Source organism: Gymnoscopelus braueri (genome assembly GCF_963280865.1).
Source record: "Gymnoscopelus braueri genome assembly, chromosome: 2".
NCBI lineage: Eukaryota > Metazoa > Chordata > Actinopteri > Myctophiformes > Myctophidae > Gymnoscopelus > Gymnoscopelus braueri.
Window position 1 is genome coordinate 33,344,252 of NC_137604.1, and position 13,636 is coordinate 33,357,887.

Sequence of the window (13,636 nt, forward strand, 5' to 3'; positions counted from 1 at the left end):
TTTTCAGTTATTGGTCATATCTGCCCTGTGCATCTTTTGATTAGAAAGCCTAAAAGGCAAACAGAAATTAAGTTTTCATTCATATGTTCCAATTTATGTTCAATGCCAAAAACACACATTAATAATCGTTAATTGCAATTATTGGTGTGACAATTAATCATCAACTTCGTAATTGTGACAGACCTATGTGTGTGTGTGTGTGTGTGTGTTTGTGTGGGTGGGTGGGTGCGTGCGTGTGTGCAGGCGTGCGTGCAGGCGTAGGGGGGCGGACGGGCGGGCGTGCGAGCATCACTCACTCAGTGTCGTCGGCAGTGGGCGTGTTGTAGCTCTGGAAGAGCGGCTGCATGAAGAGTCCCAGGGTTCCCACCACACACACCAGGATGAAGATCCATAGGAACAGACGGTCTATCACCATGGCGACATACTTCCAGTCCTCTATGATCTGGAACCGAGAGAGGTAGACGTCAGACTACTATGGGCTGGGGAACAGGAAAAAAAGTAAAGGGTAAATGGTGTGTGCAGAAACAGATGTTTGAGGAAAGCGGCCATGTTTCACCTGCTCTGCTCCAACACATTATAGCCTCTGACTGCTTTGTCAGAGCTTTGTGGGTTACTTTCAAAACCTCCTTTAGGACTCATCTGCTCAACCAGTGGTTCTCAACCAGTGGTCCGGGGACCACCAGTGGTCCTTGAAGGGGTTTCATTTTACGCTCTCAACAGTGAAATTATTGTTAACGTCTGTATTACTTCATTTACAAGAAGTCACACAATTAGAGAATGAAGAAGAATTGTTATTTTGATCAACGTTTGCCTGTTATCTCGCCTAATGGTACCACATCAATACAGCATGGAATTGTGGAAAAAATATGTAAAAACTGAATATTCAACGCTTTTGGTCTGAGAGTCTAAATCTCATCAAATGGTGCATGGTTCGTGGCTCAAATGCTGAATAAATAATGGACCTAGATATGAAAAAGGTTGAAAACCACTGCTCTAAGACAATGATATAGATTTAGTTTCATTTGTCTGTGACTGGTCTACAATACAATGGAGAAAACTGTCTATCTATCACTCAGTCCTCAGTCCGTCCCTCAGTCCGTCCCTCAGTTAGATTTTTCACTTTTCCCAAATGTAAGCAGTTTATTAGCATTTATAGCCATGGCCTATATAGGATCTGTAGTCACGGTCACGGTCCCATAGCCCAGACAGATGTCCATGCCATGGTTTTATTGGTTGCTGGTTGCAAGGGTGACATCATGACCAATCGGCGGACAGGGACATTCATACAGTTACGTGGCCATTCTCATCCAGTTATGTTCCTCCTCAGTGGGTTGGTCAATCGATCTGAAACTGTGCACGGACATTGAACATTACTGACGAAGCAGGATTTTTCACTTTTCCCACATTCAAGCTGTTTATTAGCATGCTTGCCACGGGCCATGGGATGTAGTCACGGTCAGGCACCCAAGTCTGCACGTAGATGGGATTAATCCTTAATTAATGATTCGAGTAATTTAGTTCATTTGATCAAACAATTTGGGATGTTAAGAGGCCTGCTATTTCGGCTGTCAAGTAAGAAAATGTGAGATGAATTGTAAAATGAAAAGTGTTGGATATTCTGGAAAGAAGGTTTGCCGAGTCTAACAGCAAGGACACGCACGCACGCACACACACACACACACACACACACACACACACACACACACACACACACACACACACACACACACACACACACACACACACACACACACACACACACACACACACACACACACACACACACACACACACACACTCACTCACACACACACAAACACACACAAACCTTTATAGTCAGCCAGCCTTGCAGTCGAGAAAATATGCCTATGACTATTTTTACGCAAGATCTGAACATTACATAAGATTTATTTTTAATTCATTCTGAAAATGTGAATGCAATTATGAGTCTTAGCTTGATTATTAAGGAATTCGTGGAAGTTAAATAAAGCATTTCAAATCCGTATGTGTTGGTGTGTTCTGCACTGAACAATATTTATTTACTGAAGGAGCCTGATATTTTCAGAGGAGAAAAGATGATTGACAGAATGAGATGAAGACAGCAGATATGGATCATTTAATATAGGGATGGACGTCACTATTCTGCCCATCTCTGTCTGATAACCTCTTTTGTCCTACATTCTCCCTCATTCTTCATTCCCGCTCACAGCTTTATCCTTATCTGCCTCCCTCAACTCATTTTATCGGCCCCTCATCGCTACAGTTCTTCCATCCATAATTAATTCTACCATTCCTTCCTTCCTTCCTTCCTTCCTTCCTTCCTTCCTTCCTTCCTTCCTTCCTTCCTTCCTTCCTTCCTTCCTTCCTTCCTTCCTTCCTTCCTTCCTTCCTTCCTTCCTTCCTTCCTTCCTTCCTTCCTTCCTTCCTTCAATCATTCCTTTCTTCTGTCCTTCCTTCAATCATTCCTTCCTTCCATCGATTAACAATGATTTCCTTCTAACTTCCTTCCTTCCTTTCTTCTGTCTTCCTTCCATGATTCCATAATTCCTTGCCTCTGTCCTTCCTTCTTTCACTTCCAGCTAATCTTCCCCTTATTTCCAGCATCCATTTGCATCCTTCCTCACCGATTCATCGTCGTCCTCCGTCCTCATGTGCTCGGAGATGTATCTCACTCCGTCCACCGCCTCCTCCAGGTCCGCGTCCCACTGGACGGCCACGCGCCTCCGGAAGTCCGGGATCCCCCCGCCCGCGTCGGGGATATCACCCACCTTCCAGCCGCACCTGCGGGCCGACTCTTCGTTCACGTAGAAGGAGTCGGTGTCTGTCCTGATGCTGCCCAGTTTGATCTCGGAATACTGCTTCCTTTCGCCGCCGCTCCGGGTGCCGCCGCTGCCGGTGGGACCGGCGTTGCGACCCGCCGCGTACTTCCGGCGGAGTCTCTCGCGGGCGTTGGAGGAGCCCGGACGCCTCATGAGGAGGATGGCCGGGAGGCGCACCAAGAAGAGACGCTTGACCCAGTCGGGCATGCGGTGGGTGGACGGGGAGCGGTGGTGCACGTTGAGGACACACACGCTGGTCACGATGGAGAAAGTGACGAGCACCATGGTGAACATCAGGTATTTCCCTGGGAGACAGAAGGGGAGGGTTAATACACTTGTAAGCATGCTGACACACACACATATACAAACCACAAACTGCACTAAATTTGGAGGGACACAAAGTCTGTCATCAATTTGACCTGCAGTTTCAACTCAACTGCTTTGATGTCCAAAAGCTTTTCACAAATGTGGGTGGCCTATTATGTCAGGAACACCTAGTTCTAGGTCCTAGACTAACCTATAAGTGGCACAGCCAGAGACGTAGGCGGCACGATCTTGGATATCAGCAACAGGAACACGGTCAGCGCCAGCAGCACAGAGATAGTCAGCGTCATCTTCTCTCCGCAGTCTGACGGCAGGTAAAACACCAGGATGGCCAGAGACGTGATGAGCACACAGGGGATGATGAGGTTGATGGTGTAGAACAGCGGCTTCCGCTTGATGACAAAGTCGTACGTGATGTCCAGGTAGGTGATGTCGTTGGGGTCTTCGTTCTTGCGCGCCGGCAGCGACACGATGTCCCACTCGCCGCTGGGCGTGAAGTCGTCGCGGCTGGCGAAGTCGCTGGTGAGGATGAGGTCCAGCTCGGTGTGGTCGTAGGTCCAGGAGCGGAACTTGAGCGTGCAGTTCTGCTGGTCGAAGGGGAAGTTCTGCACCTCGATGGCGCAGGCCGACTTGTAGATGGCCGGCGGGAGCCAGAAGATGTCCCCCGTGTTGGAGACCACGGCGTTGCAGTAGAAGGACACCTCGTACACGCCGTCTGCACTGTTTGGGGGGGGGAGGGGGGGAGAGTGAGAGAGCATCAGATATAAGGCCACAACCAAAGCTGAACTAAACCAGTCCTTTTGACCCAATAAGACCGGGAACGCATCTGTGTCATTTTTAGATTTCTTTGGCTATTCAAAAATAGCAGATATACAAGCTCATAGCACGGCACCCTATGAGCTTGTAGATCTGCTTTTTTTTTTTTATTGTGAAAATGTGTGCAAATCTTTGAATATATATATTTTTAAACTAAAGCAAACATTTGTAACTCAAATCTTTGCTTCTGGGGGTCCCTGGAACAAAATAGTTTGAGATATTCTCTGTCTCTCTCTCTCTGTCTCTCTCTCTCTCTCTCTCTCTCTCTCTCTCTCTCTCTCTCTCTCTCTCTCTCTCTCTCTCTCTCTCTCTGCTCCAGCCAGTCCAAACATTAACAATGAACAGTTAAATACTGTGAGAGACTTATTTGAACTCAGCTAACCCTGGAGGCAACTTCAGAGACCCACTATAGTTCCTAGCCTGTATTACCGCGATCAGATATTATCCTTCCCCCTGCAAAGGGATGAGCTGATAATGAAGCCACTAGATTATCCAACATTCATTAGCCAATCATTAATCCCTCAACACCTCAGCTGTCTGTATATGACAGATAATGTGAGGTAATATGTTCAAAAACGAAATAATAATAATAAAAGATGAAATTAAATGAAATAATGACTTTTTACACACACATAATTAAATAGAACTTCAGCATAGAAACAAAAGCTTATTTTAGCAGCATGATTTCAGCTCTTATGTTTTGGAAGGGAGTGTCTGAAACCTCTTAATGGAATGAAAGAATTTCATCCAGCTAACTTATAACATAACATAACACATAGACACGTGTTTCAGACAGGATTGGAAGACTTGGTTCTATTATGTGTGATGATGAATACGGCACACACACACACACACACACACACACACACACACACACACACACACACACACACACACACACACACACACACACACACACACACACACACACACACACACACACACACACACACAGACACACAGAAACACGCACGAACACACCAACCTACTTATTGTAGAGCACTATATCAGGAAGCCAGATGTGTTTGGATGGGATTCGTAGTTTTTTGATGCCTTCATACTTGTCTGGGTCCCACCTCAGCCTGTAGTCATTCCACTCCTGGAGAGACAGTGTTCACAAACACTCAGGTCTTGCATCTTAAGCCCGATTCATACAGTACGCTGTCGAAATAGCTGACCTACAACTGAGAGCTTGTAGGTCTGCTATTTTCGGCGCCACGCGACAGAGCATTAATTAACTTTAGCCTCCCTATTCTGGGCATGTCATAATAGGTGAACATTCTGCAAAAATTGCAGAGCATTCTGCAAAAATAGCCGATCTACAAGCTTGCAACGTGTCACAACACGATGCGTTCTTGTGACCTTGTAGATCAGCTATTTTTGGCTAAGTGATTTGGTATAGAGGGAAAAAATGAGGGCACCAAGTATAGATCCCCAAGGGAACCTGGTCAACGGGGTTTAAGTGGTTAACTTAAAGAGGGTTACAAATGGATTCACAACTGGATTCACTGAGGATGTCGCTCTGTAGCTGATACTGCCACTTAAAAGTATGTACGGAATACAAATAATGATTCAATAATTATTTATATTGATACACTTTTGTTGAGCTTCTTTCATTAAACTAACAATATTATGATTATGTGTAGGCTATTATATGCATTCATGTGTGTGTGTGTGTGTGTGTGTGTGTGTGTGTGTGTGTGTGTGTGTGTGTGTGTGTGTGTGTGTGTGTGTGTGTGTGTGTGTGTGTGTGTGTGTGTGTGTGTGTGTGTGTGTGTGTGTGTGTGTGTGTGTGTGTGTGTGTACTGTACTGTACTGTATGTGCAAGACTGTTGCAGAATATACAGTAGGTTAAAAGGAAAGCAACAGTGAGATATAGAGAGGAGAGGATTTCGGTGACTTTTTGTACATTTGTTGAAATACAAATGGTGAGAAATTAAAGGAAAACACAGAATAACTGAGTGGAGAAACAAATGCATCTGCTTCCAAACAGTACTGCAAATAAAAATGCAGAGCAGACCCAGCTGACCTCAATTTTGTAAAGAGGGTTCATTTTTGGGACTTGAGAATGTCAATGCCGGACGTGATCAGACTGTGTCAGCAAGAACATTCTGTCAACAACTACATTATGAGGGATGCTATTAGCATGGTAGCAGTGCATAAACCCCTCATTACGAAGAGTAATGAGGGGTTTATGCACTGCCACCATGCTAATAGTTCAGCGGTGCACAAACCAATGGAACTGGCCGTCAGAGATATGGAAAAAGGTGATATGGTCCGATGAGTCATCCTTCACCGTATTCCCCACAAGTGGGCGAGTGCATGTCTGGCGTAAACCAAGAGAATGGCAGATGCCACTTCCTTTAATTTGCCACCTTTCTCTATAATTCGGCATATTACCCAGCACTCAACTAATGAATATTGTATCAACACAGAGCAGTGACGACATACCTGACACAGCCATAAGTTGGTAGTCATGATCTGTTCTCTCTCGTTCTGCAAGTCACCAAAAACAACCAGTCAAGACACACATGAAGTACACCATAGCCACTGGATATCATGTGAATTATGTGAAGCATTGCTTTAGTTCCGGCAGGCACAGCAGTTGTTACAGTCACATGTCCATATTCCCTCCAATCAGATAAGGCCACAACCAAAGCTGAACTAAACCGTCCTTTTAGCCCATTAAGACCGGGAACGCATCTGTGTCATTTTTTGATTTCTTTGACTATTTAAAATAGCAGATATACAAGTTCATAGCGTGGCACCGAGTGCAGCGCTACACGTTTTTGTGTGAAATGTTGTGCAAATCTTTCAATGTATATATTTTTTAAAGCGAACATTTGTAACTCAAATCTTTGCTTCTGGGGGTCCCTGGAACAAAATATTTTGAGATGGGGGTCCTTGACATGAAAAGGTTTGAGAACCACTGATGTAGCAACATCGTTTTTTTCCCCCAAAAAAAATCAGGATTTAGAAGACATTTTGTAGAATCGGCCTCAGGTCTTAATGGGTTAAACAGGCTGCTGTTCACTCTTCCATGATCAACATTGATTAGCCTGCTATCACCACCTGCCAGCTTGTCAGCCCACTGCCTCCACCCCAGACTCGTCCTGTTACCCCAGACTCCTCCTGTTTTAGCATTTAGGACTTCATTAATGTGGCTCAGAATGTCCGTAGGGGGCAGCAATGGCTCAGAAGGGTGGGGGGGGGGGGTTTCTGGATATCATGAGGTTACTCAATAGTCCATATTCACACGGTGGCCATTTTGGAATTTAACATTGCGTTGCTGTGGCAACTGGGGTGGCAACTGGGGTGGCATTTCATTGACTTAATGGCAATATGGCCGCCGTGTGAATATGGTCTATTGATCCCCACTCCTCCTGGCATCAGGCAGAAGTGTCCTTGAGAAAAACACTGTTACTGGCTGTCAAAGTGGGTTGAAGGACCCACTGGGGTCCTCGAGGGGGTTTCAAAGGATCCCCCGCTAAGTTATGAAAAGTTTTTTAAACACGTAAACGCTTCAGCTCTATTTTATTTTTCAGCTATTTTCAAAGAATTTTGGCAAATCTTGACAAACGTTATCAAATGTTCTCTTATGGTGGTCCCAGGGGACAAACTTATTTTAAATGTGGGTCTGCAGACTAGAGATTAAAACATATTAATAAAATTGAGAACCAATTAAATGATTTTAATGTGTATATATCTTTAGGCTCAAAATATTACAATTTTGTTATCAAACATGGCTGATATTCTGAATGTTATGCCAGTAGCCCATTTGTTATGGGTAGATATCATTTATTATTATAATTTCTTCCTTTTTTTTCAATTACAAAATAATGCACGGAGTGCTATGAAACGAGATATTAGCACGGGACCAAAGGCTGAGTGCAATATACGGTACATCACCACACCAGAATATTATGCGATTACACCTCAGTTATATTTATAATTAGCAAGCAGAAGGAAGGACTTCTACAGCTGGCGGGGGCCGTTGCTAGGTTACGGGTAAGGTAAACAAGGTGGTGGATGCCCTCAGTGTGTTATACTGCGATATATTGGAACTCATTAGAATGCCTCTCAGCCAATTGCAATGTGAGATCAGAAATAACTGTGGTATAATGATTATACAGCAATATTATTTCAATCTGTTGGAGTCCAAGCCCCGAGCATCTTAACCCATTAAAACCGGGAAAGCATCTCTGTCGTTTTAGATTTTTGCGTTGGCTATTCAAAAATAGCAGATATACAAGCTCACAGCGCGTCACTTTGTGCCGCACTGCGAGCTTGTACATCTGCTATTTTTTATCATTTTGTTTTTCTTGAAAGTGTGAGAACTACTAATTTAGACGGTATTTGTCGCAGTTGTTGTTATTGTCATTATTGTTATTATATTATTATTATTTTCTTTCTTTATTTTTGTTTACTATTATTGTTCTGTTGTTTTTCTTTTATTTGTTTGTCAGTGGGTAAGGGGTGGAGGGAGGGACTAGGGAATGGGAGAATGGCTGTGTACTGTGGGCCATGTATCTGCTGTTCTCAAATAAAAAGACGTTGGGGGCAAAAAAAGAAGGCCTTTTGTAGAATCATTTTGTAGGCCTGAGGTCTTAATGGGTTAATCTAGAGAAGAGGATCGTGTACTTACCACACTGATGAGCTGAGACAGGGACACCTGGATGGAGATGGTGACCTCCTGGCTCTTATTAACGGCAGGTCTAATCAGTTTGTTGTAACGCTCAGGGCTCAGCAGATAATTTACCAGCCTCTCCTCCGCATTCTCTGCCCCGCCGCCTGGACGAATACACACACACACACACACACACACACACACACACACACACACACACACACACACACACACACACACACACACACACACACACACACACACACACACACACACAGTTTAATAGATTGTTTTCTTGCATCCTTTATGCTGTGTGTGTGTGTGTGTGTGTGTGTGTGTGTGTGTTATTTCATAACCAAGATTCAACTGCTTGTCCCATTTGCTATTTTGTTTCAAAAGCATTCTGTCAAATACAGTAAAAAGTATGGGGGAGAAAAAAATGAAAGACAGAGGGAAAAGTAGGCAAATGCCATATCAGCTAGCGGCTTGCTTCATCTGTTGGAGGAGCATGAGCTGAAGTGGGTCGACATGCATTCCCCTCCAGAGGTAACACCAGAGATGGAAATGTCAACACACTGGAGGGGGAGGGAGGGGGGAGACAATAGAGAGACAGAGAGAGAGAGAGAGAGGGAGGCGAAATCCTAATGTGACCATGAATAGGCCACAACGAATAGGCTGACTGTCAACCGGCCAAAAACAGGCAAGGACATTTATGCTGACCATCATGCACTCTTCTCAAAGTGTGTGTGGATTTATGATGCCGCATTTGTGTACAAGAGAGACAGAGAGCAAGAGAGGCATAAAGAAGGAGACAGAGAGAGAGAGAGAGAGCCAAATGGGAGAGATTGTGTGTAATGTGCATCATGTACTCTACACTGTACAGTATAGCCTACATGATACAAGAGAGGCAATGCAAACACACAAGCATACTGTAGAGTCTACACAATGCTTGTGCGTTTGCCTTGCCTCTCTTGTTACTGCAAGGTTTTGAGCCAAAGGAACCAACAGAACCCACTCATGGATTGCCATGACGGACTCCCGAAGCGATGTGTTTCCCGGGCCTGCTGTATCATTTAAAATAACTTTTGCCCCATCATGCTCTCAGCTGTTAGTGTTGTTATTATTTTCACATGGTTAACCCAGCTGAGAGGCCCAGTGATGCAAAGTTAACCTTAACGGCCATTTACATCACCTACTGTTCCTCATTGCATGAGCGGCTGTGTGTGTGTGTGTGTGTGTGTGTGTGTGTGTGTGTGTGTGTGTGTGTGTGTGTGTGTGTGTGTGTGTGTGTGTGTGTGTGTGTGTGTGTGTGTGTGTGTGTGTGTGTGTGTGTGTGTGTGTGTGTGTGTGTATTGCCTGCATGTCTGATGTGTAAGCTGTATGTGTGACAGAGAGATGTATGTATGTTTAAGTGAAGGTTAACGCAAGAGTTAAGTACCTTTCACCACTCCTCCATGTCATTACAGGCAGCCTCGGGGCCAGCGTGACGTGTATTTATTGCCTGATCACTGAGTGTCATGATGACTGTGTGTGCACGGAGAGCATATACCGTAGAGACTGAGAGACGCTGAGGAAATACAGCATGTGTAATAATAGCATTGGCATCTTTTTGGTCCTCTGCGCTGTCACATTTCTGAGTGCATGTTAGCCTAAAGTGAAAGTATTATGCCGCTAAATGTCAAGGACATGAATGTTGCAAAGGCAGCCCCCATAATGTACACTGTGTCAGTGGTGGAAAAAGTACTCAAATGTTTTACTTAAGTAAAAGTATGAATACTAAAAGTATTGATATCAAAATGTACTTAAAGTACCAAAATAAAAAGTACTAAAAAAAATTTAAATAGCAGATCTACAAGCTCACAACGCGTCGCAATGCGACGCGTTGTGAGCTTGTAGATCGGCTATTTTCGATCTACAAATAGCCTATGTATAAAATAGGGCTAAAGGTTCATGTATGTTTTATAATGTCATAATTTATATCTGCAAAGTAACTAGTAACTAAAGTTGTCAAATAATTGTAGTGGAGTAAAAGTACAATATTTGCCTCTGAGATGTAGTGGAGTAGAAGTAAAAGTATAGACAATTGGAAATACTCCATTAAAGTAAAAGTACCTCAAAAGTGTACTTAAGTAAAGTACTTAAGTAAATGTACTTAGTTACTTTCCACCACTGCCTGTGAGTGTGGGCACACACACCCAAACACTAATACACTCACTATTAGATGTGCAAACAAACTCGCAAAAACGCATACACCATTTTCGCACAAACATCGACATACTGTAGGGAGCGAGAGCTCAGTGCGCCCTATAGGTGCATTTCAACATTTGAATAATTTAGACATGGATCTGTGCCCTGATGGATGCTGTAGAGTGATGGTTGAATATGTTGCCTGTCACAAGTGGTCTCCATCAAATGGACCTGTTTTTCCCAGACAATAAACGTATGTCATTAACTCTGCTTTGTCTTCGAGGCTGTTTGTAATCATGAATAAAAGTCTGCGCAACACAGCATTGCCCCTAAGTGTTTAGTTTACTTTAAAACACAGAAATAATGACATGGTACAACATTGTACCATGTAATTCTTTCTGTGTTTTAAAGTGAACTTAACACTTAGGAGCAATGCTGTTGTGCGGACTTTTCTTCTTTTGAACTGTCACTTTGTGTCCAGCACCAGCAACGAACTGGATGTGCGCGGCCCCTGTTTTGAACTGTTTGTAATCACGACAAAGATGAGTGAAGACTCAGAGAGAGAGACAGACAGAAAGACAGACAGGGAAAGGTATGTCTGGACATGTGCTTTGATGTTTGATCATGAGCTTCACACAGATGATGATCTTCACACAAATCTTTCACAGTCTTTTCATTGCTTTCAGGTTTCACTGTGACCAATAGGCCAAATGTAAATGAGAGAATTATGTCACTTAAAAAATAAGAAGTAGAAGAAGACCCCCCTGAATTAATACTGTAACCAGTACAAAGATGGACTTTATGTACAGTATGTGTGTGTGTGTGTGTGTGTGTGTGTGTGTGTGTGTGTGTGTGTGTGTGTGTGTGTGTGTGTGTGTGTGTGTGTGTGTGTGTGTGTGTGTGTGTGTGTGTGTGTGTGTGTGTATGTAATGTATGTATGTATGTATGTATGTATGTATGTATGTATGTATGTATGTATGTATGTATGTATGTATGTATGTAGTATGTATGTATGTATGTATGTATGTATAGTAGCATGTATATCTTCCCTTTGTGACACAAATGGAGGTCACACCAAAAGGATGTATCCTAAAAGTTTTGAGGTAGTTTCAGCAATGCTAAGGTAGAGAGAGGCCATAAGGCTACCTGTAAATTATTGAGAGGCCATCTGACGTGGTGTGTGGCTTTGTCTCATTTAAAATAGTATGATCACAGGACAACTCAAGCGTGTGTGTGTGTGTGTGTGTGTGTGTGTGTGTGTGTGTGTGTGTGTGTGTGTGTGTGTGTGTGTGTGTGTGTGTGTGTGTGTGTGTGTGTGTGTGTGTGTGTGTGTGTGTGTGTGTGTGTGTGTGTGTGCGTGCGCGTGTGCGTGTGTGTGTGTGTGCTGAAGTTCAGTGCAAGTTCAAGTTAAGTTTCCGCATTTACATAATGTCATACTTTACTCTCATTCTCAACGGTATACAATATATTCCTGATCATGAAACTCCAGAGGCACTAACATAACGCAGAGGGTTTTAAATGTATGAATCTATCCGAAACAGGCGACAGATGTGCTTTTCAGGACCATGGACAGAGCATTATTACCAGCCTACTGCTTGTTCACAGCCCTGTGAAAGCAGTGGAGATGAAGCGCACTCTCTCTCTAAGTTCCTCGCCTGTAATACGTACACAAAAACATGTCATATCATAGGGCAGTGGTTCTAAACCAGTGGTCCGGGGACCACCAGTGGTTCTTTGAGGGGGTTCCAGGTGGTCCCCCCAGCTAAATGATGGAGAGTTGGTGACCAAATGGACCTTTATAGATCTTTAACTCTTGAGAGTGTAAAATGAAACCAAATGGACCCTTACGGGTCCATTTGGTTTCATTTTACGCTCTCAAGAGTTAAATTATTGTTAACCATCTGCATTACTTAATTAACAAGAAGTCGACACAATTAGAGAATGTAGAGGATGCATATTCAAAGTTTTCGGTCTGAAGGGCTAAATCTCATCAAATGGTGAATCCGTGGCTCAAATGCCGAATAAATAATGGACCTTGATATGAAAATACAGGCTATTTGAAAACAAATAAAAGCATTTACGGAACTTTATTAGGCCTACTTATAACAGACATTTTGTAACGGCTACAATTATTCAACTTACTGGCAAGAGAGAGGATGAGAATGAGGAGAATGCTGTTCGCGGCCATCGTCATCTTCGCAAACGCTGGAAACTTGGTTCGCCTTTCTTTTTTTTTTACAAAGAAATCACCTCCGGGAGGAAAGTATAAACGTTGACATCACTGTCACATTGGCAATACGTGGACCGCTTGATTTCTTCTTCTTTTCGGCTGTAGAGAACTCTCTTTAGATTTCCATCGCTTTGGTGTGTCTTCTTTTCCAAACACGTGCAACTGCAACGGTCCGCTTGTCCTCGGGTTTTCTAGCAGCACAGAGAGAGATAAAGCATCACAGATCGCAGATCGTGTGTAGGAGGAGGACAGGTGCGTGTATTTCACACATTATAGAACACATTTTGTCCCATCATATGGTTCAGCTGCCCGGCGCCGCTGAGCGCCTCCAGACTTGCCTCTTCAGCCATAAATAAACTCGCCGCGTTGACATCGGAGGCACATTCGATCCGAATCCAATAGAGTCCACAGGACAGTGTTGCTTCTGTGTATAGGCTTAATAAGTAGACTATAGACAAAACCACACAATGCTACAGAGTGATCTGTGATCTGTCCTTCTTCTTTTGGACGCACCGTTAACTTTCGCGTATTGGTAATTTTTGACAGTAGGCTATTATAGCGCTGAGGCGAATGGGCGTAAGTTTTCGCTCTATACGGCAGTGGTTCTCAACCTGTGGGTCGGGACGCCCAGGG

General features: G+C 43.6%; 1 protein-coding gene across 1 annotated transcript; it reads right to left on the minus strand.

Moving 5' to 3' along the window:
• Positions 1-292: 292 nt before the first annotated feature.
• Positions 293-12,993, minus strand: LOC308102259 (neuronal acetylcholine receptor subunit beta-2-like; the record flags this gene model as incomplete). Its single annotated transcript, XM_080451885.1, has 7 exons — positions 12,916-12,993; positions 8,605-8,750; positions 6,411-6,455; positions 4,949-5,058; positions 3,337-3,863; positions 2,625-3,124; positions 293-442 (listed from the first exon to the last, which is right to left on the minus strand). Exons 1-7 carry the CDS (start codon positions 12,965-12,967, stop codon positions 293-295), a joined length of 1,530 nt encoding a protein of 509 aa, XP_080308011.1. The 5' UTR covers positions 12,968-12,993.
• Between the last annotated feature and the right edge of the window lie 643 nt (positions 12,994-13,636).